Source organism: Accipiter gentilis, chromosome Z (genome assembly GCF_929443795.1).
Source record: "Accipiter gentilis chromosome Z, bAccGen1.1, whole genome shotgun sequence".
NCBI lineage: Eukaryota > Metazoa > Chordata > Aves > Accipitriformes > Accipitridae > Astur > Astur gentilis.
Genome location: NC_064919.1, coordinates 8,840,797 through 8,867,684, shown reverse-complemented (window position 1 = coordinate 8,867,684; position 26,888 = coordinate 8,840,797). Strand labels below are relative to the sequence as shown.

At 39.1% G+C, this 26,888-nt stretch overlaps 1 protein-coding gene across 1 annotated transcript in view; it reads left to right on the top strand.

Moving 5' to 3' along the window:
* The window catches only part of MSH3 (mutS homolog 3), a 121,104-nt gene that overhangs the window by 26,583 nt on the left and 67,633 nt on the right, over positions 1 to 26,888 (top strand). Inside the window, exons 9-11 of the mRNA XM_049795132.1 lie at positions 15,488 to 15,600; positions 16,971 to 17,085; positions 24,184 to 24,268. Of these exons, the coding sequence (XP_049651089.1) occupies positions 15,488 to 15,600; positions 16,971 to 17,085; positions 24,184 to 24,268 (313 nt within the window). The remainder of the gene's footprint in view (positions 1 to 15,487; positions 15,601 to 16,970; positions 17,086 to 24,183; positions 24,269 to 26,888) is intronic.

Here is a 26,888-nt window from a genome sequence, read left to right as displayed (position 1 = left end):
CTTCCTTAAGTCCTCTCTTACAAAATCTAATAAGTTATAGTAAATATCAGTTGCCAATAGAATTAAGATACTATTTTTTTCTTCAATTCTTCTCTTATTTGAAAAAAATAAAAGATGAAGAAACTCTGACACTTCTGTTTTCAGTTCAGTTCTGCAAAGATGGTGTGCAGTCTTGTTGTATTGAAAATTATATTTTGGGCTGAACCATTGCCAGAGTGAGCATTTACTCAAATCAAGGCCTCGAAAGTGTAAACATGAGAGAAACTGAGCTTCAATTTTGAATCCTGATCTGCTTTTTCATTTTTTTCTTAAAAAGCATACCATTAAGCCTACGCTGCCTTCATCTGTTCCCTTCAAATGTGTTTTCCATTTGTAAAATAATTTAACTACCTTTTGCTGTTGGCTCATTGATCATAAATCCTAGCAAAGCAGTAGTACAAAAAATATGTAGTGTACAGCAATTGTATGTTAAATACTAAATTAAGCCATGGGAAATAAAACTTCACTGCTTTTTCACTTGTATTAACTTTTCATAGAACGTGAAATCAAGGTAAGTAGCTATTTGTGGTTAAAATGTGCCGCTCTTAATTACAGGAACATGGCAGTAAGAAGAAAGTTTTGTATATAGAGGGCATAATTATTAATGCATTTCATATTTGTTATATTAGAAGTGTCACTGTGTTTTAAGCATCTTTGTACATCTCACAGGAGAGCCTGAAATAATTTGTTGAAAAATTAACAAGTTTGTTTCATCACATTTAATGGATTCTTAAGTCTGTATCAGCTTATGAAAGGAAACATTAATTAAAAGTGTAATTGACTAGCCAGCTGTTTCCTGTTTTCTGTCCAGCAGCCTTTATTAGAAACATTACAAAACATGTAAAGCTCTTTATCTGAGGGAGATGAGAAGTTCCCTGTGCCAAATTCTGCTCAAGCAGCGAGCTTTACATGATAGTTTCTTAGTTCAACGCATGTTGGGTGACCAGTATCTGTAGGCATGCACTACTTCATATGGAGGCAGGCTATATTACCAATTGGCAGTGAAACCCCTTTTAAAACACGACATATATGGTTAGCATGCCAGAATGCTTTGTTCCCAGAGGGAAGAACTGCATGACTAAAGCTGAAAGTGTGATTGCCTTTTACTCACTACTCAAGAAAAGAAAACCTCTAATGGCAGTGCAGTTCTTGGGCTGAGCTTGTATATTAAGAGCAGTAAATGGGCACATACTGAAGAGCTCTACCTTGCTGAACTGACATACTTCAGCAACATAAAATGTTCAAGTCTTTTCTGCATGGGTAGAATATGTTTTGTCCCTTAGGTTTACAGTCTTCATTCCCAAGCTTGGAAATTATTCTCCCCAGGTACAAGAAGGGCCACGGAACCATTCTGTGTTTCAGTTTTCCTTTTGTGATATGGTTTGGAACTGCAAACGTCTCCTTGATCATGGAGAATCTCTTGTCACTCTCTTGGACATGCCCAGTTACCAGTGAGGATGTAACTACCCTACTTTTATGTTGATACTACACTTTCCATTGGGCCAGTGCAAGACAAATCATGACCAAACTCAGCGGCTGTCTTTTTCTTTCCAGAAATCAGAGTTTGGCCTTCCTGGGGATTAAGACAAAATTCTCAGGGTCTGAAGACTTCTTTGAATGTTTGTCTACCATTTGCAGGGGTTTTTTAATGCATGAAAGCCAAATTTCTGTTTGAGTTAGAATAATTTAAAATTAAAATCCCATTTGCCTTTAACGCACATGACCAAAACCCCAAATCCTCTTTTGGTTTTGGTGTGGAGAATGAATGCAATATTTGTTCCCAAATTAAGACCTGTAACAGTAAAGGTTCCTGCTCCTTTTTTTGCTTTCATTCAATTTACTTCCTTGGGGACTTCTTGCTCACTCCATACTTGGATTTGTTATATTCAATTCCCTCCTTCCCATCTTAAATGTCATCCTGTTTTCACTGGTGACTGAAAGATCAAGTCAGAAAGTTTTGTTCCAGAGTGCAGGACAAGTGTCAGTCACACTGGGGAGAGGTGGAATGCAGCAGAAACCAGGGTGCTGTCATGGCTTGACAGCAGTGAAGGAGAATAACTCCACTAACAGCAAAGAAAAAAGGAGTGGGCATAGAGCAGAATTTTGACTATAGAGTTTAGATTTGAAGGTAGTGTCTCACTGGATACCTTTCTAAGTTTGGAATTGGAGTCTCTTTCTTTTAGTCATAGCTAGAGAGCTCAGATGGAGTCATTTTTGGAAGAAAATCGGGGATAATACAGTTTTCCAGCCATACGAGGTTGTAGGATCATTATGAAAAATGCATTGTAGCAACACACAGCTGGATCTTCCTTGAGAAAGGATAGAAAGGCTTGCAAGATATAGGTAATGTGCCAAATCAAAACTCAGTTTGATTACTAAAGCTTCTACAAAACAGAGTAGACTTCATTTTTGGGGTGGAGATGCTTAATAGTTTTTCTTATGGCCTCTAATTACATCTGCGGTTACAAATGCTGACAGCTGCAAGATCTTGTGGCTTAGTATTTTTATTTCTGTAGTGTAGAGGCGACTTGAATGTGTTAGGTGTCCCAAACATTGATCCTCCAAATGGAGGGAATAAAACCAAAAAACCTAGTAGACTGAGTAGTTATATAATCTATCATATCCTTTCAGTTGGAGTTGATTCAAATGATGCTGTCAGAGGCATGCGAGGAGAATGAAATGTGAACAGCAAGTTATGCATGTCAGAAATCAAAAAAAAAAAGAGACTTTGTGTCACAGTTTCAGCTGAAAAATATGGTTAGATAATCAGATTAAATAGTATGTCCTGTCCTTCCTGTTGCATATAAAGTTTCCCCATAGAAAAGGGAAGAGCATATCTCTTCACCTCCTAGCTACTGAGTGGTTTTCCCAGTTGGGAAAATCCTCAAGGGAGGGGAGGGAAATCGCCAGCTTCTCTATACCACCTGCTTATATGCTTAACTGGTCTTGTGGGGAAGAATTTATTTTCCTAAAGTCTGTGCAGAAATTTGAACAAGTTGCTACGGCTTGGTTTTGTCCTTTCATTGTGCACCTCTGACAAGAATCTGCTCCAGGCTTTTCTAACTGCTCTTTAGATAGTCGAAGATGCCCCCTTAGCTTTCTCCATACCAAATAAGTTCCGTTTCTTTAGTCTGTCCTCATTTGCTGTATGCTTTAGCCCCCTAATTGTCTTAGAGGTCCTCCTGGTTTCTGTCTAGTTTGTTGATGGGTGTCTTGTACTGGAGGCCCAAACTGGACTCAGTACTACAGATTGGGTTTTATGAATACCAAGTGAAGTGGAATAATCTCTTGATGTCACTGTCCTTGCACTACTGTGGCCCAGTGTGGGTTAGCCTTCACTGCCACAAGAATGATTTGCCTTCCTGGTACTCAAATTACTTTATCCTGGTGTGTTCCTCTGGTTTTTCTTTGTGCAAAATTCATACCAATATCCCTTAGTGTCCTTGTTGCATGGGAAAATCAAGTCTAAGTGACAAGAATAATTGAGGTGTGATTGTAAAGGAAATAGGCAAACGAGTACCAGTTTGTTAGCACTGATACCAGTAGCTGTGAAGCTTTGTGCTTTGTATTAGTCTTTTACCTCTGCTAGCTGGATTACAATTAGTACAGTGTAACCTAGGTGTATTGTTCCACCAGATGGGTCATGTTGATCTATTTAATGTTACTCTGAGTATGGAGCCTTTTACCTCTGCTAGCTGGATTACAATTAGTACAGTGTAACCTAGGTGTATTGTTCCACCAGGTGGGTCATGTTGATCTATTTAATGTTACTCTGAGTATGGAGCCTTTTGTGATATATAAACACCATGCTGTTGGTTTTCTTTTCTTCTGCAGCTTGGATGAATGTATTTCCCACCTTTTTTTAATGATGGATAATACCTGGAGGAATGGCTGCCCCAAAGCTTCGGGTCTGGATATATATCAGATACTTATTTTGCAGATAGTTAATAATCAAAAATATTAATTAAGAATATCAAGTCTTGTGCAAAAATATCTGGATAAATTTATGCAAATTTTGAAGACCTATTTTGGAATTTTTCTCGTTTGTGTTATAACTTGTTAGAATAATGTGGTGTTTCATGCAAAGAATTCAAGAACGATTGCAGGGTTTCTGCCTGAGTGCCAGGTGTAATGACCTGTCAGCATAGTTTGAAAACACAGTAGTGTGCATACTTTACTTTCAAATTTAAAGTGAGATGTCATGGTCTGAATTTTGATTTTTTTTTTTTCTGCTTAATTTTTTTTAAGTTGGTACAGGGTCATGCAAAGTATTTACAAAGAGAATTCAGCACTTCTACTTTTTTTTAATGGGTGATATTTTTCAGATATGTGTAGCTAGTTGACATCTGCCACTTTGAGGACGAGTGAGTTTCTTCTGACAGGACTTGGCTGAGGAATGCATGGGAGAAAGATTAGGCCATTGTTTCTGCTCTGAACTGTGATCTGCACTCCTGGTAAACTGAAAGAAGAAAATTTCCAGTTTCCACTAGTTTATTTGGAGTATCAGGTGTTCTCCAGCTGTGAACACAAATCTATGCATTAGAGGGTAGAATTAGTTACATGTAGCTAATTTTGACTGCTGATCAGTTTCCAGACAGGGGTCAGGATATTACTTTCTCTAATGCAGACAAGGCATAGATAGATTATTCCTGGAGGCCTTTCAGCTCTTCCATTCCCACATGACATCTGTGTGGAAAGTATAACCATCTGCTCCCTGGCCTTCCCCCTCCTTCAGGCTGTCCCTGGGGGATTTCCACATTTTCTCTCTTCCTCTAGTACAACAGTCCAGCCCAACAAAACAGCTAGACTGTCTTCTCATACAAGTTCCCTTTTGCTCTATTGTTAGTATGTATGTAAGTGTTTATTTATTATAAAAGGCTCTGAGCTTCCCTTACACAGAGTTGAAACGGAGCAGTGGGCATACCATGTCTTTGCAGACCTCAGGAAGGTGTGTGTAAGAGCCTGAACAGGAGCTAGATCTCTTTTTCAGACCCATTAACTTAAATGGTTTCAATGCAGTGATGGATAGAAAATCCAGGTATGGCCTTCCTGCTTGCAGAAGCAATGTACTTTTTTAGTGTGGTCTGTGTTGGATTTTCAGCATGCCTAGTAAATTTCCACAGCAGTTCTCAGGCTGATTAAAGAACAGGATTTATGTTTTTGACAGTTCTTGGCAGGTAGAGTTGTGGTAGTAGTGTGGGAGGTTAGTTCAAATTGATTTATAACAGATACATGGATGGACTCTCTTTGTCACCATCTCCATTATATCTTATATAATCATTGGAAACTATGTTTCATAAGCCGATGATGACTTCCATTCAACTTCCTATTTATGCCGTCTATCTATGCTAGTAGAATATCCTTTTATCCATCACCTGGGCAAATGCATTGCTCATGCTTCAGCAGCGGTCCTCAGAACCACTGTGGTTTTACTGTGGCAGATGCATTCTGCAGCATTCAGCTTTGATTTGAGGTTCTCTTTACCCTGTGAAGAAGTCACAAACTTGAGTTCAAGATTCTTTCCAGAACTAAGTTGTATGGTAGCCATCTGCTTCTAATTTTTACTTATTTTAACAGCCTCACCTAGGAAACGCTTTCCTTTCTTGGACAAAGCACTAGATGTTTTGCATATGTATGTATAGGATCCAGATAACTTTGTGTGTTTTGAGGGCCAGTGGTATTTCAAATATATTAAATTAAGAATGCCTAAGAGATTTTTGCTCAGGCACTGCTTAAGGGAAAGGGAGATAATTAAAATGGGTGGGAAGCATTATTAAGCTTTGAGCTTGACTATGTTCAAACTGAATTTGGGCTGTTACTTCTGCTGCTAAGGAAGATGTGTCCTTGAATAAGATATACTCTACTGAATTTCTCCATCAGCTTGATCCTAGAATGGGGTTGTAATGGTGAGTTTTAATGACAGTAGGCAGTGATTTGACAGAAGCACAATGGTTATGACTTCACTGCAAGATCTGGTAGGTGGGAAGCGTTTCCAAAAAGATTAGAAGAGAAACAAAGAAAAGTGCTTTGTGCTCAAAAGTTTTGCTGCTCAAAATGGGAAAGTTTCATGTTCCTGTCAATCAACACAAGTATGATCAGACAACACGTGACCTTGTGAAGCAAGGAGCAATACCTTCACTTTTGAAAGACGTGCAACACAGTGAAGAAGGTGTGGGGTTGTCAGTGGGATAGTAGAAAAGCTGCCATTTAGGACAAGGTGATAGTCCAAAATTTACCATACACATTTGTATTCAAGTTTCAAAACTCATTTTATTTTCAGGTTGTTCTGTCATCTTTTCCTTCACTCTGCCTGTCCAGAATTTTTTGTTGTCTTTTAGCTGTAGTGACTCTCTTCCTATTATTTAATGTATTCCTAACGTTTATGAAGCACTTGAAGGGTTTTTTTAATGATGCAAGATAAGGCTGTAATATTTCTGGTCATATATGTAATACAGAACTCAACTTTTCTTTCTGCCATCCTATTGTCTTGTGGTGTAGATGTTCTTTTACAAGTCCTTTTTAGTAAAAAAGCATGGTAATTTAGGGGGATGTCCTGGTTTCAGCTGGGATAGAGTTAGCTGTCTTCCTAGTAGCTGGTACCGTGCTATGTTTTGAGTCCAGTATGCGAAGAATGTTGATAACACTGATGTTTTCAGTTGTTGCTCAGTAGTGTTTAGACTATAGTCAAGGATTTTTCAGCTTCTCATGCCCAGCCAGTGAGAAAGCTGGAGGGGCACAAGAAGTTGGCACAGGACACAACCAGGGCACCTGACCCAAACTGGCCAACGGTCTATTCCATACCATGGGATGTCCCATCTAGTATAGGAACCAGGAAGGGGGGGGCGGGGAATCGCCTCTCGGGGGGGGGGGCGGGGTGTCGGTCGGCGGGTGCTGAGCAATTGCCCTGCGCATCATTTGTACATTCCAATCCTTTTATTACTGCTGTTGTCATTTTGTTAGTGTTATCATTATTAGTTTCTTCTTTTCTGTTCTATTAAACCGTTCTTATCTCAACCCAGGAGTTTTACTTTATTTTCCTGGTTTTCTCCCCCATCCAGTGGGATGGGGGGGAGTGAGTGAGCGGCTGTGTGGTGCTCAGTTGCTGGCTGGAGTTAAACCACCAGAACCGGTTATCACTATATTAGAGGATAATTTAAAATAGTATGAATCGGTTGCCATAGGTCTTAGGGTCAAGTATGAAATTATCTGAAGTATTTCTTCATATGAGCAGATTGAACAGTTTTGCAGTAGGTCATCGTCTTTGTAAAAGTAAGTATTTCGGGATGGACTATAGCTGGCTTCTGGGGAAAATATATCAAAAGCAGATTAAAATGATGATATAATTCCTGGATTACATTTCTGCTTTCTTTTCCAAATAGTTGTATAGATGGGACTCTTCATTTTGACCCTGACATTGCTTCTCTAAGTTAAATCTCTTTTCCCTAAACATCAGTTTTATTGTACTTTCCAGAGCACAGCAGTTCTCTGTGTGTTTCTAGTGCGTGTCACGTACTGGAAAATTTTGGCACTCGGCTCCGTTTCATGGTTTCAGTAAGGAGCAGTTACAACTGTTTTGCTTTTCGTGCTGCACCGTTTCCTTTTAGCATGCGGCCGTATTAGCGAGTAGATGTGCCTTGTCCTGTGCTGTTCGCTGGGGGAGCTCAGGGTGTGGTTCCTGCAGCTGTGGCTGCTCCATCCCACAGTCTTAATTTTTGGGTTACATTTTAAAATTCACTTTGGTCTGACCTTGGACTTGCTCTTACAACCTGCTTCTCATTTCTGTCAGCTCCTTCGTTATACCAGTGACAGATGCTATACAGTTCAGTGAAATGATCTCTCTGATGTTGGCAACAGTCCTGCTTCAAGTGGAGGGCTGGACAACATGACCTCCAGAGGTCCCTCAGTGATTTCTGCAGTTTTAGAGGCGGGATATATGGTTCTACTCTGCTCACTGTGATTGTTGCTGACATTCAAAATCAAATTGTTAAGCAATGAAAATAGGAAAACTTGGAGGTGGAGGGGGCAGAAGGGTCAGGCAGTGAAAGTCTCTAAGGGGTGAGTCTTCTTGCTGACCAACTGCAAATAGTGAAGTAAGCTTCTGGCCCTAGGGAGGATTGGAAGAAGACTGTGCTACAAGCCTGAGACAATAGCCAGTGCTCCTAAAGCTTTCTGGTGGCAAGCTCTTGCCACAGTTTCCCTTAGAAATAGTGATCAGAGCTGGCTGCTCTGGTCCTGTCACCGTCACCATCTTGTCACTTCATTATTGCTGAGCCATTTAACCATGCTAAGCCAGCAAAAAGCTATTTTTTTTCCCTTCCCCTCACCGTGAATTTTTTCTGTCATAGCATGCTCCAAGTGCTTGATGAAGGGTCAGACAAGCTCTACAGCCATTGCAGAGGAAGCAGTGGGAATAAGCATCCAGGGATGGGGTGGGGAGAGTGGTACCGTGACAGTCAGTAGCTACATTGATGGAGACATGCACAGAATTGCAGCTGCAAAGTAATTGAGAACAGACACAATAATAAAGAGCTAGTGGTGAGGTAAATGAGCATTCATCCCCTTCCTATAAAGTATGCTTGTCCAGCTATACATTATTGTATGAAGTTTAAGACCCCACACGAGAAGGAAAATACAGATTACCCTGTCTGATGGGAAAGAACACAGATAATTAACATTTTAGTACTTGGCAAAAACTTGGGCAATACAGAGAAAGGAGATGATTCATTCTTGAGGAAAAAAGGAGGTGAGAGGAGTTTAGAATTTGAAAATGGTCCTAAAAGCACAATATGGTGGTTAGGTGTTTCATGGCCTGTCAGCTAGGTGCAGAGAAAGAGACATTGAGAGGAGTCTTCCACGTCTGATTTTAGGATATACAGCATAAATGTGAAGTTTCATTCATTTCTGTTGCCTGTGCGTTTTTCACCTTTGTAAGTGTATTGCCTGTTTGGGGTTTGAGAAATACTTGCATTTGCTTTTATATTACCTGTCCTTCCTCCTCCCCTAGTTAGAGTTAACATTGGCTTGAAGCTAAGTAGCAAACATCAAAGCACCCCGTTCCTTCAAAATCCTTAATGCAGGCACACTGGGTTGCTATGGCAGAATGCGGCAGTTTATCACATTCTTCTGTATCATAAAAAGATGTTACAAGCTCTATGGGTCATGTTAGGGCCGTGTTAGGGTCATGTTAGTGGTGTTCTTTTGGAGAAACTTCTGGTGACTATTAGCTGGTAAACTCTTCGGCATACTGCCGTGTGCTTGAACCCTGAGTGTTTCAAGGAGTGCAGAATAATAGCATGCATCTAGGACTTGTTGAACTGTTCTCTGATGGTCAGGCACCACAGTGAAATCATCTTTTTTTAAAAAAAAAGTGTGTGCTAATTTTGCTGGAAACTTCCAACCTTAAATTTGTATAACTAATGTCAGAAAATTCAGGGCAGAAATAGCCACAGACCAGTTAAACAAGGCCACAGAATATGCCCAGCTGTGGGGGACTTGATGGCGTGCAGAAAGAGGCAAGCCACAGGGCTGATCTCAAGCTATCATGAGCAAATGACTGGATCTATGTCTTCACTGTCTCCTCACTCACACTTTGATTCAGAAAGAGGTATTTTCCATGGTGGGTGTGTAACTGGGAGAGCATTATTTCACTGATGTTAATGTAGTATGGCACATATTAGGCAGGGTGTTCCTATATTTTGTTTTGTTGTGGTGGTGTTGCTTTGGGGGTTTTTTTGTTTAATTTGTTTGAAACCCTGCAAGAAGAGAGATTTTTGCTGGTTGGTATAGTTCTGAATAGAGGAATAGTGGTGCCAGTGATGATTCTAGGGACAAACTGGCGCAGCTGGTTTATGAAGCTGTCTCTAACACATCACTGTCAGGGGTGCAGGTGAAGGGTAACAGTAGAACAAGCACATGGCAGATCAGTCCAGTGTGCTCTCAGTCTTCTGATGAGGCCAAATCAGGGTGAGCTGCATCCTTGCAGTTTTCATGTTTTATATAGCACCTGCAAAACACAGAGGGAAATACTGCTGGAAGTGTGGAGAAGTTACTGTGCTGACTTCTGAAGAACAATTGTATGAGCTGATACACAACTGCATGAGGCACTGAAGATCACTCTAAATAGTGCTGTTCATTGGATATGAACTGCTCTGTGTTGTCATTTCACAGGTAAACTATATGTGCTTTGGATGTTTAATGGAAAGAACTACTACTTCAGAAGTTAGAGCTTCTACTCATTTATCGCCCCTTCTACTTGTGCATGTGTTGTTTATTCACAGCCATACATGATGGAGAGAACTTGCATTTTTTAGGTAATTTCTCCACCATGTTTTGAATTCAAGTCTGGTTTTCTGACATTCTTTGCAGTCGCTTCAAATTCATACCCTTTCAAGTTGACTGGAATTGTCCTCTTGTTTCATTGTCCAAGTGATAACTGAAGTATTGAGTGCTACCAGATGCAGTATTGAGCTTTATAGAACTTTGGAAAACATGTTCTTTCATTTTGACAATGAACTCCTGATACCATTCTGAGTTTTGTTTTCCAGCCAGTGTTGTACCCATTCTGCAATAAGTACTTTCATATAAATCATGTTTCCATAGATCAGTTATGAGAACTTTGTGTGAAATGGTGTAAAGTAGCCTTACTGAAATCAAGCATGTAGGAAATCATCTGCTTCCTCTCTGTCCACAGAATCTGTTCCTCTGCCATTGAAGGAAATTAAATTGATTTGATGGGATTTTCTTTTTCTTGAGAAATCCATGCTGGATATTACTCATCTTGCTTTCTTCTAAGTGCTTAGAAATAGCTTCCTAGCAGTTCTTGAGCTTTTCTACTAGGTTTCCATGAAATGAGTGTGGTGTGTCTCATCCCATTCTTCAGATAGGCGGATGGAAGGAGCCTGAAAAAGATTTGGTTTGTACTGTGTCTGTTTGCAGATGCAGTAGCTGCTGGAGCACAACTCTGTGTGTGTTTTGTCCTGTAGTACCCAACTCTGTTCTCACAGAAGGCAGTGTCATACAGTGCCTGCACAACCCTCTGCCCTTTGGTTTTCTGATAGCCTCTTTGCTCTACTTCCTTGACAGCTTCTGTCTCTGAGCTCCTAAACCTAGAAGAGCATATTCTTAAAATGTCTTGGATCCAGACTCTTGGCTTGTTTATATGGTTGGAGGTCTTTTCAGCTGTAGTTCTGCTAAGGTGACTAGAAGGAAATTGGCATGTATGTTGAGAAATGTTGATAGTTTGGATAGTAAAAGGCAAGCAAGGAGTTTCCCCCAAGTTTTTCTGTATGTGTATGTGTGTGTATATATATTAAATATATATATATATATAAAAATATATATAAATATATATAAATATTATATATATATCTGTATGTATATATGTGTTTATGTATGTGTGTATATATATTAAAGTGTGTCAGAGTTGCTTCTAGGCTTCTCAGCAGCTTCTAGCGTAAATGAGGGGTTTGGAATGGGACGTTTGAAAAGCTGGAGGTCTTGTGGGGTAATGTGTTGTATGTAGTATATTGATAGCATATATGTGGTAATTACTATTTGATTATTACACGCAGCAGTGATTTATATCATTCTGAGACTGGCAAATACTCAGAGAAGGTGACTGTGCTGTCATTTTCCTTGCAACAACATTGTCTCTATCTCTGGTATGTCAAGGTTGTTCATAGCGAATGTGGGAAAGCACTTTTACTCTGGCAGGAGAAAAAAGCTTTGCTTTAAAAAATGTGTGCACTCAGTGCCAGAAGAACAGCTGCTTGGAAATGTCATTGAGGCCTTGCCAGAGAAGCTACTGCAGCTCCATGCCAAGATTTACCAAAAGAGGAAGGATGATTGTTCTTCAGTTCTCACAGACAAGTTCAAACCTAGAGCCCCTGAGCAAGAAGCAATTGTATAACAAAGGTAACACAATGATGACAAATAAAGGAAAAGCAATTTCTTTTAAGCATGTTAATAAGGGAGGATGACATGGTATGCTTGGATTTCTGAAAGGATTAATGCATTCAGGTTACCTTGCTCTCCTGGGCAGCGTGGGCATTTTTTCCCTGCAGTGATGGACTGGTCATCCTACCAGAGTGCACTGAGAAGTGCAGAGAAAATAGCAGTTTGAATAAAGTGTACAGGAAAAATTAAATAACAGTTATTTGCACTTTATAAATCTGTGCTTAGCATCAGAAATAAAAACTTGTTACAAAATTTTAGGAGCAGAGATCTCCCCTCCCAAGTTCTGCATTGTTTATGAACTTCTGTTGTTGTGGTACATGGATGTACAGTGAAGTATTGTTGCCTGCACCCCTGCATTTAAATAGTCCTAAAGCAGAATGGGCAGGGCAGGATAGTAGTTGGAAGGTAAAATTCTGGAGTTATTTGCTTTCCTTAGGAAGGCTTCCTGAACTTTAAGAAAACTTCATTTGGATGTGTTTGTTTTTCAGGAAGTCTTTATGCAATTTATGCCTGTTTAATTGTAGACAAATAATGGAAGTGACTCCTGTTTTATTCAGCGCACTGCAGTGAGTTCTTTTGCTTATAGGCAAGCTCATTCTTACAATAAAAGATTTTATTGGTTTTTTTAAATATCTTGAGTCAGTTTCTGTAAGTTTGTTTTAATGTTGTTTTATGTTCTTCTAGCTTCTAGCATTCTTTTTTAGTCCTTTTCTTAAGAGTTTTTTTTGCCCCTAAAGTTTATTGATCTCTTTTTAATATTTTTCCTGCAGCACTTGGTAAGCAACGAATCTTTAAGTGGATGCATTGGATTGTCAGATAAATAGAGGGATAAAACCCAGCAATGTTGGTCCTTTTTCATTTTCATTTTTAGGGTGACAGTTAAATTAGTTCCAGTAGTAACAGAATGATAGAAGAGCATAGGTTGGAATGGACTTATTATAGTACATTATATACACAAAAGTGTGTGTGTGTAAATGTGTATATTTTAGGATCCCATCCTTTATGCATCTATTTATGGACACATAGGTTTCATATTTGTAACTGTGGCTGATGACCATCTCTTGAAGCAACTTCCATAACTCATCTTGTGCATCAAATCTCAGTGTGTTTAGAGAGCAGGCAATTTTAATAAGGGGCACTACAGGTTCATTTGTACCATCAGTTGACGGTTTGAAACCCTGAAACCTCTCTGTTTGCTCAATATCCAGTTCAGGGTGGTAGCAGAAGAAGTTGTGCAAGGAAAGTAAAAACGTTTTGAAAAGTTGAGTTTCATCATTGACTAACCCTATCAGTGTCATGGGACTATGAGGATTGCTTGTTTTCAGAAGTACTGGAAAAGATATCAATAAAACACTGGATGAGTTGCACAGCCGTTCATTGCAGATGTTCTGACAAGAATGATGTTTACAAAAGTTGATGGCAAATTGACTTCTGATTGAAATAGGCATTGGTAGCTGGAGAGATAAAGCATCAACATAAGCATCAACCTATCATTCTGGGTATAATCAGAAAAATGGCCTATGGGTGATCATCTGCCTAAACAAAGGACAGACATGAAAACCTTCTGAAGCAAATTTTGTTTTCATACATCTTGATAAAAATTCATTTTTTTCTGTACATTCAATAGATATCTATAACTTTCCAGTTTTTTTACTTTATCTAGCATATCAGCTGCATACTTTCAGATAGATAAAGTGTCAGATATTTGATGATGCCATATCTAGAATATAAATATTAAAATATGTGAAGATCTTTACAAATCACTGAGTTGTCTAATTCTAATTTGAACTATTTCCTATCAATATAGTTGATGAACAAAAGTACTACTATAAGAAGTCACTCAAGTTACATTGATTGCAACTATAATTTGTCAAAGTTTATGCTAAGGAGTTGGCTAAATTTGGTTATGAAATGGAAGGAAATCACAAATGCATTAATGAAAATGACAACAATTTTTAACCATTACTGTAAAAACAAGCAGGTGTGGCATGAATCATCCAGTGAATTACCCCCAAAGCCTCCTGTTTTGACTTTGGTTCTAAAAATTAGCTTTGCAGACCTTGCTAAGCCTTGCTCTTCTGAAGGTGGTGTTATGAAAGCATAAGAAGTAGAAATGAAAAATAAAATCCTGTTTAAAGTAAGTCCCTACTCACACCTGGTCAACAGGAAAGCCCTGCTGCCTTGCAGGACTGATTCAAAGGCTTGTACTCTGCTAACCTCCAGATACCATACAATACATTTTAAAAAGTTTAATGCTGAAGTGGTATTCTTGCAAAAGGCTGTAGTGAGTATGCATGCTAATTTAGCAAAATGGATGGAAGTGTTAGAGCAGATTATTAGTGAAGGTTGGAGCAAGTGAAAAATGCAAGGAGGAAAATAGCTGATAGTTATTGGAGGCTGAGGAGCACAGACTAATTGTCTTTTACAGAAATCCATTTGCTTTAAAAATCTTTGCTCATTCTGAGTAGGGTTAGGGCAGAGGGGAATCCCAGAGGGTATAGAGACTGAAAACTTAATTGGATCAGTCAGTGAAAACTAAGGGCACTCGAAGTAAGCAAGGGATCAGCTAGGATGTGCTGAGAAAAGGCAGACCTCTAAGACACAGTTAGTTGGACATGTATTATAGGAAAATAACTCTCATTTTTAAGAGTTGAGCTTCAGAGACATATTGATTCTTTCAGATGGGAATATGTACAATGTAATGCAGAAAACCCATCTGTTTGTTTTTTCTGTGAAGTCGAAAAGCCCTGCGAAAAGGGTATTGATTAATTTCCTTCCTATAATACCTACACAATCCCTCTCATTGGCATAATTCCAATGTGCTAGAAGTGTTTGGTTAATTCATATCCCATGGTAGTATGAGACTGGATACTCTGAGGCCAAGTAGGTTATCACTAATAACATCCTTGACAACCTGGACTGCGAAAAAACTGAAAGAAATCAAGCCCTTTAGCAAAAGGTAGAGAAAAGTCTTAAAATAGTTGTGAAATAAAAGACAGGAATACTTTATTTCAGCTGCGTATAGGAAAAGATGCAACAGGTTAATGTTGCACAAGTTGTACATCATAGAACAAAGCCTTTAAAGATAAAGGATAATTAAATATGGTAATAGCACAGGAGAATTGCTTCACTGTTTAATCATTATAAGTCTTTAAGAACAGGTAAGGCAAATACTCGTAAGTAAGTTTTCATCAATCATAACATCTACCTTGCAGATAGAGTAGACAACCCCTTGAATTCTCTTTTGGGCTTGCTTGCTGTTGCTGTTTGGGTTTCATTTATTTGCACTTTTACAATGGAAAAAAGAAATGTTTAAAAAAAACCACCACACTTAAAAATGTTCTCAACCCACTGAAGTAGCTCATCTCTTTATTCTTTCCCCATTCACTTCTTAACAAAGGAAAGGTGAAAGAAAGTACACCTTTGTAACCTACTTAAGTGTTCTTCATGAGGGAAGCATAAATACTGAAAGTCAATTATTTTTTCTTTGCAGGTTACGGGATGACAGAATTAGGATAGAAAGGATGGAAAACCTCCATTTTGAATACAGCCATGCTTTCCAGCTGATTACTGATTTTTATGCAAAAGAAGTGCCTGATACCACAGGTATGTCATTCAGAATGTCTTTGAAGCATGCATTCTGTTAGCTTTTACATAAAGGAATACATGTGTGTGCATCCCATCAGGTCTCATGGACTTGTCTATGTCCAATTTGTTTAAGTGTTCCCTAACTTGATTCTCCTCTGTTAAGAAGAAATCTTCATTGCTCCAGAATTTCCCAGTGATCTGAGAGGCCTCGGATTCCTCAAGGCACATCTTACCAGTAAAGACCAAGACAAAGTTCCTCAGCCTCTTCCATGTCCTTTGTCACCAGATCTGCTGCCCCATTGAGCAGTGGCCCCACCTCTTCCCTTGTCTTACTTTTGCTGCTGATGTACTTGTAGAAGCTCTTGTTGCCCTTCATGTAACTTGCCAGTCTCAACTCCAGGTGGGCTCTGGTTTTCCTAACCCCATCCCTGCAAGCTCAAACAATGTGTCTGTATTCTTCCTGCATCACCTGTCCCAGCTTCCACCTGTCATACTCCTCCTTATTTATGTTTGAGTTAATCAGGAGCATCTTTGTCATCCCTGCAAGTCTTTTGGCACCTTTGCTTAATTTTCTGCACACTGGGATCTTTTTTGAGCTTGGAGGAAGTGAACCTTGAAAGTGAATATTATTTAAAGAGAAATGAATACAGGGCTAGCATCCCTTTTTTTTTTTTTATAGCTTGAAGATGTGTGTTTAGACAGATTAAAATTCACACATATATAGCAACTGAGGGAAATTATTCACCATCCAAAATGTTTCTACAAGTTCTTGTCTGTGTTAACACTCTTAAGAACAGAAGAACAGCTTTAAAAACATCTCTGAGAAAAACTTAACTAAATAGGGGTTTAAAAAATACCAATTTTTGTTGAGATATCATGGAGTGAACTTTCCTATTGTTAACTGGAACGGGGACTGTAGTAGAGCACTTTTTAGAAACACTATCAAATACAAATAGCTGTCTCACAAAGATGGAACCATATCCTGCTGACTGGCCAAGGCAGATAAATTATCACATGTGCCAAGACCTGTTCATTCCTTTTAACTTGCACAGATGTTGCCTGCAGTAATGGAGATTTCAGAATTTGCTTGTTAGTTTGTGTATTTAGAAATCTCTTATGCCAAGAGTTAGTCGTTTTTATGAAGAAAAACCTGTGGAGTCAAATGTTTTATGTTTCATAATGTGTTTACGTTATTGTGATGTTCTACACTCTTTGGAACCATAAGTGTTATTTTTGGAACTTCACTTTATGTTGATTTATAGATATCATAGAACATTGTACACATATTACAGATTTCTATTTGATTAAATTGAAAAATAGATTATGCTTTTTCTAAAACACATAAGAAGTAAACAGTGAGTTAACAAGAAAATCACTTTTTTTTTTAGGTCCTCAAAAACTATCTGCAATACTAAGCTTAGATAAGCCTGTTATTTGCTCTCTGGCAGCAGTAATTGCATACCTCAAAGAATTTAATTTGGAGAAGATGCTTTACAATCCAAGGTAAGTTGCCTTATATAAACTTCCAATTCAAAGCACCAGTACGTGTACCAGTGTTATCTTGTAAGTTTTAGCAGACAACTTCCCTTCAATGTAATGAACCCACCTGCTAGAGTGATAAACATAGTCTTTGTAAAAATTATACCTTACATTTGAGCTCCTAATCAGAAGTGAAAGAATGAAGTGATTTCTTAAGTGGCTTTTCATGAAAGTCTTTATGAAGTATGTTTGTCTAGACATTACTGTCAGTAATGTAAATGAACATGTACTGCTGCTAAGTGTTATTGAAAACAAACAAGACGCAAAAACTGCTAGATACTAGGGGGGAATTTTAAAGTTTGTTAATATCAGCCATCATATCTCAACCTCAATTTTATTTTGTGAACAAAATTTGGGGCATTTTTGGCAGCTTTAAAAAAAATAAATAAAGCTGTAATTTAGCTTTGCAGATGTTTTTTTATTTTGCCAGAGCTGTGTAAATAATTTGCTCTTTCTGTAGCTCTGGAAGCATGTATAAATGCTAATGTGTATTAATATTTAGACAGTACTCAGCAGGTCTGTTTGAGTTGGTGAATCTAGTTATCAATTATAAAGAAAACAGACATTCAACACATCCTGGCTTTCTGAAAAATCGCTTGAGTTGGCTCAGTGGTTACTAGAAGTGGAGGTACAGTCATGTAGAAAGTTGTTGATAGGCCATCACCATTTGTGCAAAGTTACTAGAAAAACACACAGACATGGAGATAATGTTGTCTTCCCTTAAGCAGTCCCAGCACTTAGGTTTAGTAGGTATGCTCAAATGAGTAGTCAAAATTTGTAACAGGATTGTGCAGGTGAAATCGAATGAAAATGGAAAGATATTGCCACTCAACCAGCTTTTTATCCATCTTGCACAAATGTAAAAGATTGCTATCCCACCTGGCTTAGGTTTGAAAATAGGTTTGAGGCTTATTAAATGCTTTATTAAAACATCTTTATCTATCATGGATCCTGTGCAAAATATTTTCTTGGTTGTGTCAGTATTTCTCTGTCCTGTAAGCAGGCAGGATTTAATGAAGTGAGTCTGGCTGCGAACTGGAAACTTAGAAATATGTCATGTCAGTTGTAGATCATTCACATGTTGTATGATTATTCTTAAAGTTTCAATCCTTATTTTGAAGGGCTCCTTACATTACCAGTTTTTTTAAAAATGCAGCTGCATTTAAAAAATTGACTGCAGATGTCAGCTTTAAACATTTTTCAGCTATCTGTTAAAATATTTGGAAGTTCTATATACCTGAGTTTTCTGGATTTTGGAATGGATTTTCTTCCTTAAGTTGCCCTTCCTCTCTCCAAGTACTATTAAAATGTTAACAGAAAGTTTGCTGGACTTACAGGCCTAATGAAGAAAGAATTCCTGTAGCATCTTCTAAGCCAGCTACCTTGCCTCATCCATCAAAGAGCGCTCTGATCTGTGGTGTTCTAGCATCATGGTGTTCCTGATTCTCTTTGGTTAGCTTTTGCTTTGGTTTGGGGCTTTTTTGTTTGGTTTTTTTGTTGTTGTTGTTTGTTTTGGTTTGTTTGAAAATGCTTGGATGGCCGGAGAAATCTTATGAGAATTTCTGAAGAAGGAAGTGAACTCCAAGGAAATGCCATTCCATGGTCACACTCGTAGATCACTGTTGTCACAGTGCCCTATGTGCAGTCACACATAAGGTGAATGTTCTTTCAGATGGGGGAAATACAAAATTCATCTTTTATGTAGAAGTAATTCAGTAGCAGAGGAGAAACATCATTATGTGAAGGCTTATCTAGCAGCAGTCAGTCACATTTGTAATAGCTACATCTTAAAATCAAGTATAATTACAGACTGGGAAGGAAAAGCACTAAATCTTACGAGTTGACATTTCCCTGCTGAAGGTTGCTCTAATGGACTTTATGTGAATGTATGAGCATCTGAGTGGAAAGGCAATGAACTATTTGATATCTTGGTGAACTGCTATGAAGAAATACAATACTTTCTTTGAGATAACTTTGTTCCTGTGCTCAGGAGCTTGGATTCTACCATATTTATTTCTAAACCCTTTACTGCTTTGACTACCTGATAATGAATTCTGCTTGCTGTTTTTAGTGTCACATCTATTGAAATAGTGAGCCAAATACTAGGCAAACTCAGTTTCAATATTATTCCTGAAGCCAGTGAAATACTATCTAAATACTGAAAAGGGAAAGCCTTTTAAGCAAAGGATATCAGGCTCAGGGATATTCTGTGATTCTGCAGGAAAAAGAGGAGAAATACTTCCGTTGCACTGTTAAGCAACTTAAAATTCCTAGGAGAATTCAGGTCAGTAAGCATATACTGATAAGTCAGTGAGCATGAAGTCAGAGTTGTGAGACAATTTTCAGTTTATTAATGTAAGTGACACAGATCCACAGATCTGGATGAAAAAGACCTATTTGGTAGGAAGAATGACAAAAAAATTCCTTACACCTCTACCTTCTTTGGACAAAGACACTTCTCCCAGCTGAAAAAAAATCCAGCTCAATTTAATAGTAGGAGTCATGAAACATTACGTAAATGATGAAGGATCCTCATTAGTGGGGGGGAAACCAGTTTTGTTTTAATATTTAGATGAAGCTTTCAAATCCACTGTTAAGATCCTAAATAAAGCAAGATATTAAAAAGAAAAAAAGATTTCTGCCACAGCAGGACCTTGGGATATGGCTAGACTGCAGTACAGCTCTAGCAGCAAGTAAAAACAGATTTAGTAACAAATGATACAAGCTTTTTTTAATCAATGTGTTCTAATACCTTTACATACTGAGAGACCTTTATTGGCTTTTGACAAGCAGTCGGTACACATCTAGGAGAGGTTTTCAGATACAACTAAGTACCCAGTTTTGCTTGAAAAATCATCATTTGCATAGTAGTTGCTGGGGAAATGTGTTTTGGTGTATTTTAATTTTACCTACGTGTTTTCCAGCATATTGGAGATGGAAGAGAGAGACTGTAGTTCTCAGATTTTGAACAGTGATAGATGAACTTCAAGAAATTCAGGGAATGGAAGAGCCAGGTATCTTTCTGAAGGAGGGGGGTAGCTTTGGGATTGGAGAACTACCAGCAGTGAAGATAGAAAATGCAGGCAGAAGTGAAAGAGAAGGGAGGGTAAAAAATGACTTTGAGGGAGGAGGGGAAAGAGAAAGAATTCAAGAAGAGGAGAAATATTCGATTGTACCTTATAGTAGGGCTGGAAGGGAGTTGGCAAGATGAAATTAACAGAGAAGTCAAAATCTAAGTTCTTCAGGTTAAAATAGTGAACATCCTTGAATTTTCAGGGGAAATGTCACAGAAATCAAGGGAATGATGTTCATAAGGCTTTCATATCTTTTGGGTGCAGATGATGTCAGAAACATCATGTATACAAGGCAATGCACGGGTTTATTTACCCACTCTCACTATGTGAAGGGGAGTACTGAAACGATTTTGCAAGGTTTCACAGTCAGCCTAGGAGCATGAGGGACTGAAAAAGGAAAGGCATGGTTTTCAGACACTAAGAAGAGGTGCTTGGCAAAGGATTTGCCATCTCTTTTGAGACCACAGAAGAAGGGCAGGAGGTGGGACCTCTTGCACTCTGGACGTTTGGAGCTTGTAGGAGTGCTGCGGCTGTGTGCAAGGAGAGTGGCCTGAGAGAGTGCAGACATCTGGGTAGAACAAGGTTGCAGGCCCACTCCTTGGGGTGAGTTCAGTGGAGGAAAAGAAGACTAATTCAGAATAAAAATGATGGAGGTTTTTTTGTTTCTCTTAATCCTTCTCAGATTCTCTCATTTCTGTTCTTGTTATTTGTTTTGTATTTCTCAGTTTTGTTTTGTGTGTGTTTGTTTGGTTTATTTTGTTACTGAGTTAGAACTTTCGGAACTCCTATCACATTAGGGATCCAGATCAGAAGTTCTAGCCCTGTGGCAGTATTTGCTAATGAATTTAAAACTGGTTAATTAAATACAAAACATAGTCTGGGCTTGATGTCCTTCACTACTTAGACTGTGGTAAATGCCTTTCATACTTAAAGCTAATGCTTCTGAGAAATTGAGAGACTTGTTTTTATTCCTTAAATCTAAATAGGGATCCCTGTAACTCTTGTCTAAATATATATGTTTGTACTGTGGTTTATTTACCCTTAGAAACCTCAAAGACATGGGCTCTAGAGGTTTGTAAAAGGTAATTGAGCAAAGAAAATCTGCTTCTTAGTAGGCTTTCAATACAGTGCCTTGCAGCTTCACTGGAAAGTTTTTACAGATTTGCAAAGTTAAGGTAGTTGAAAACTACTGATCTGAATAACATGCATTCACTTAGGCTGGGTTACAGAGTACAAAATTAGATATATTATCTCCTGTGGAGAGAATAATGAATAAAGCATAAAAAGTGCCATTTGCTGTAAGCTTCTCAGGAGGCAGAATGACCAAGATGATCCAATTTCACAGGTAACACTTAAGAATCGAAGTCTAAGGTTGTAGTTTACTGTCCTAAAGCAATCACAGTAACCCTTTAATACTCATCATCAAGTGTGATTCTACTCTGAAAAGTCATTTTATGAGTAGGAACCTCTTGCTCATGAGTATTCCCCAAAAGTTTCCTAAATCTTGCTAGAAGCTTGTGTTTCTTTTTGTTTCCTCTTTACATTTTTCTCAGCCCAGATGGCATGATCCTACCTTGCCTTGCTCCTCAGTGATGGACTTGCCAGCTATTTCCATCACTTGTGTTTTGTGCTGTTTAAGTACTTGAGACGGTTGCAAGTCTGTTTTTTGAAATTCAGGTCACACTGTCACCTACAGAAGGAATTACGGCATTGTGATCCAGTTGAAGTGATTTTGAAGGGTCATTTTTACTGTTGCAGGAAGTGGCTGATAGCAGCACTTTAGAATTTCTCACAAGGAATGTGTTGACAACCTTGCTGCAAAACCAGCATTGACTTAATATTTGTTTACAACCTTCTTCTTATGCCATTTGGTCCCTAAACTCCCTACAAAGAATCTGTCTTTGTTCACATTTTTATCAAGTTCTCATCCCAAGCTGAAGGAAGATGAGGGGGTGGAAGCGAAACATGTTCTATGCTGTGACATCTGGAATTGTTGGTTGGGCATATACTGCAGTTGATCTTGGCTATTATTCATATACTCTAAGCTCTCAATTACATTAATAGCAGGGTGGAGTAACTCAGATAAAGCAAACACCTGGATAATATAAACCACATATAATTTATGCTGTGAGAACAACTTTAGCATATCTGATTCTGAAAGAATAGTAAATATACTCTGCAGTGGAGCAGGGTTAGTTGTCTTTAAATACTACCAGAGAGCAAGCTTGCTGCCAACAGGATATGCTCTGTGTTAAGTGCTCTGAAGCCAGGTGAAGTGGGGCAACACTAGAACCGGTAAATCCACAACCTTGAGACTCATGTATGGGTGAGTGAAGGTTGACAGAAACAGCCAAAAGCACTTGGGAAGAGATGGAAAGGCATGGTTCTTATGCAGCTGGGTTTAAGAGATCACAGTCTTGAGTAATGGCAAATTGAAATGCAGCAAATGGGGAAACTGCGGTTTAGCTAAGTCCTAGATGCAGAAGAGGTGCCTTTGGAAGAGTGGGTAGGATTTGCTGTTGATCATAGAGATTGGGAGCCAAGCAGAAATGATTCCTATTTTATTTTTGCCAGCATCAGCAGTTGTGACTGAAGATAATAAAAAGGAAGTATTGTTTTGTTGCTTATACTGTCATGTGCTTTGGAAAGTGCTGCTGCTTTTGCCTCCAAGGTTTTGTTTTGCTAGTTGGCTTTGTTGGTTGCTGGGGTAGCACACTAGAGCAGGGTAATTATGACTATGGGTACAGTTCTGAGTCGGCTGTATTTCCAAACTATTACTGAACTTCTTGAGGACACTCAATTGAATCTAGGGTTTTGGGGTTGTTTTTTTTAGTTCTGTGGAAAATACTTGTAATTTGACCCATTATTTAGGAACAAATTTGCTAGCAGGCCCAAACACCTGCATACAACATAAATATACAATGTTAGTCTCTGAATATTTCATGTTTCTGAAAGTTTTAGTGCTGTTTTTGTTTTTAATATAGCAGTAATGCTGCTGTGTGCCTATCAGAAGTTGGAGCATTTGAACTCCCCCAGAGAGTTTAAAATTGAATGCACTGAAAAAAATATTGTGAAAAGTCAAGAAAGCAGTTTTAAATCTTACCCAGCAAGTAATTCAGTTTAGTCTAAGACAGTAAAGAGTGTCCTAGATTTTGTGCAAAGGGCAGTCAGCAGTATGATTAACCTAGACAATCATGACTTGATTTGTCAGAAGCATTTAGTGAGGATCTTGCACTTCACGGTCCTGACTACCACATGGGTATGTGGTATGTCTGAGACCGAAATAATTTTCATAGCTAATATGATTACACATCTAATAAAATTATTTTATTAATGTTGATTCTAAACCAACACAACCTTTGGGTTGATCTCATCCAGTTCTGTTAGGGAGTGTCAAAAAGTCAAGTAATTTTGGTCATGGTTATTTCATAGTAAAAATAAAATCTAGTAGTTTAAATACACCCTATTTTATTTTCCTAAATAATTAAACTAACAGCCTGTTGAAATTTGTAATAGTAGGAAAAAATAAGAATATGTATGTTGTTTTGATGATGAGTTGAGTTAAAAGTCTGTTCCACTCTTGAAGTATTAATTCTTAGTCCTATCCCTGCCCCTAATCCTACAGTGGTCATAACAGAACACTAACAAAAGCACATACTTCTTCAGTTTCATCAGAGACTGAAGAAGGGGTACTTCCTTAACCATTTAGTGGATCAGGATTAGATAATGAGAAAACTGGATTTTATTCTGAGCTTTCTCAGAGTTATTGCAGGAAACTAGGAAGTGAGTCGTAACTCTTGTTTTCCCAAGCAGTAAATTATGAGAAGTTATTAGTTTTCAGTTCTTTTATTTATTTGAATAGATTTTAATTTCTTCTTGACTTTTTTTATTTTGCATAACTAATATATTCTCTAATGTGAGAAACTTGACAGTGTTTCACCGTTACGTCTGTGCCCGAATTTAAAATATATGAAATTCCTCTCCCCAGCAATTTCAAACGGTTGTCAAGTGAAACTGAATACATGACAATTAATGGGACAACAATGAAAAATCTCGAAATTTTACAGAATCAGGTAAGAACAAATGCAATGTTGTTTTAATAAATGCCGAGATTTTCAGAGCTGTTTGACATACTGTGCCCAATGAAGTTAGTTAAGTTGGTTTGCATATCTCACGGAGAAGGTTTAAATTATTTTAAATAGGATCAAACTGAAGGAAGATTATGTTTTCAGAAGCATAAATGAAAGTTAATCTGTGCTGACTTTTAGTATGTGAGTTAGGAACCTTATGGCACTTGACTAGCAAAGAACTTTCCTGAAGTTTGAGTTCTTGAGCAACTGCATACAAGTGATATGACTGCAGTAGGGTTTGTTTTTTCTTTTCTGCTACTGCACAGACCTTTGGGCACGGACTTAATATAACTTGTTTAATTTATTCCAGTCATTTTCTAAGAAGATTTTATGGCTAAAGGAAAAATATGCTTAAGTTTCTTATGACTGGAGGTACTTTATGTAAGGCATTGTTGGTGAACAAGATCAGTAAATGAACATGCAGTTGCCATATCTTAAAGCCTAAACAGTATCATAGAATGGTTTGGGTTGGAAGGGACCTTAAAGATCATGTAGTTCCAACCACCTGCCATGGGCAGGGACACCTCCCACAAGACTTGCTCAAAGCCCCATCCAACCTGGCATTGAACACTGCCAGGGAGGGGGCGTCCACAGCCTCTCAGGGCAACCTGTTTCAGTGGCTCACCACCCTCACAGTGAAGATCTTCTTCCTTGCATCTAATCTAAATCTACCCTCTTTCAGTTTAAAGCCATTACTCCTTGTCCTACCGCTACATGCCCATGTAAAAAGTCCCTCTCCAGCTTTCTTGTAGGCCCCCCTTTAGCTACTGGGAGGCTTCTATAACATCTCCCTGGAGCCTTCTCTTCTCTTCTTCAGGCTTAACAACCCCAACTCTCTCAGCCTGTCCTCATAGGAGAGGTGCTTCAGCCCCCTGACCATTTTTGTGGCCCTCCTCTGGGCTCGCTGAAACAGGTTCATGTGCTTATGCTGGGGGCCCTAGAGCTGAAGGCAGTACTGCAGGTGGAGTCTTACCAGAGCGGAGTTGAGGAGCAGAACCACCTCCTTCAACCTGCTGTTACACTTCGTTTGATGCAGCTCAGGATACAGCTGGCTTTCTGGGCTGCAGATGCACATTGCTAGGTCATGTTGAGCTTTTCGTCCACCAACAGCCCCAAGTCCTTCTCCTCAGGGCTGCTCTCAATCCACTCATCACCCTGCCTGTATTTATTTATACTTGCGACTGCCCTGATGTGCAGGACCTTGCACTTGGCCTTGATGAACTTCTTGAGGTTCATACCGGCCCACCTCTCAAGCCTGTCAAGGTCCCTCTGGATGGCATCCCTTCCCTCCAGCGTGTCAACCACACCACACAGCTTGGTGTGGTCTGCAAACTTGCTGAGGGTGCACTCAATCCCACTGTCTACGTCACCAACAAAGATGTTAAACAGGGCTGGTCCCAATACGCACCCCTGAGGGACATCACTTATCACCGATCTCCACTTGGACATCAAACTGTGGACCACAACTCTTTGAGTGTGAGCATCCAGCCAATTCCTTATCCACCAAGTGGTCCATCCATCAAATCCATGTCTCTCCAATTTAGAGACAAAGATGTCATGCAGGACAGCATCAGATGCTTTGCACAAGTCTAGGTAGATGATGTCCATTGCTCTTCCCTTATCCACCAACACTGTAACCCCACTGTAAAAGGCCATCAGATCTATCAGGCATGATTTGCCCTTAGTGAAGCCCTGTTAGCTGTCAGCAATCACCTTCTTATTTTCCACGTGCCTTAGCATAGTTTCTAGGAGGATCTGCTCCATGATCTTGCTGGACGCAGAGGTGAGACTGACAGGCCTGTAGTTCCCCGAGTCTTCCTTTTTTCCCTTTTTAAAAATGGGGGTTATGTTTCCCCTTCTCCAGTTAGTGGGAACTTTACTGGACTGCCATGACTTTTCAAATATGATGGATAGTGGCTTAGCCACTTTATCTTCCAGTTCCCTCAGGACCCATGGATGTATCTTATCTCATGGACTCAAGGTCTCATGGACTTGTGCACCTTCAAGTTCCTTAGATGGTCTCGAACCTGATCTTCTCCTACATGGTTGGTTCTTCATTCTCCCAGTACCTGCCTTGGCCTTCTGCGACTTGGGTGGTGTGGTGGAGCACTTGCCAGAGAAGGCTGAGGCAAAAAAGTCACTGAGTACTTCAGCCTTCTCTATGTCCTGGGTAACCAGCTCTCCCATTTCCTTCCAGAGAGGGCCCATGTTTTCTCTAATCTTCCTTTTATCACCAAAGTATCTACAGAAGCTTTTCTTCTTGCCCCTGATGTCTGTGGCCATATTTAATTCTATCAGGGCGTTAGGTTTCCTAACTGCATCTCTGGCTGCTTGGACAATGTCTCTGTATTCCTCCCAGCGTACCTGTCCTTGCTTCCACACTCTGTAGGCTTCCTTTTTGTGTTTGAGTTTGTCCAGGAGTTCCTTGTTCATCCACACAGGCCTCCTCGTGGTTTTGACTGGCTGCTTCTTTGTTGGGATGCATTGCTCCTGAGCTTGGAGAGGTTAGCCTTGATTATTCACCAGCTTTCTTGGGCCCCTCTTCCCTCCAGGGCTGTATCCC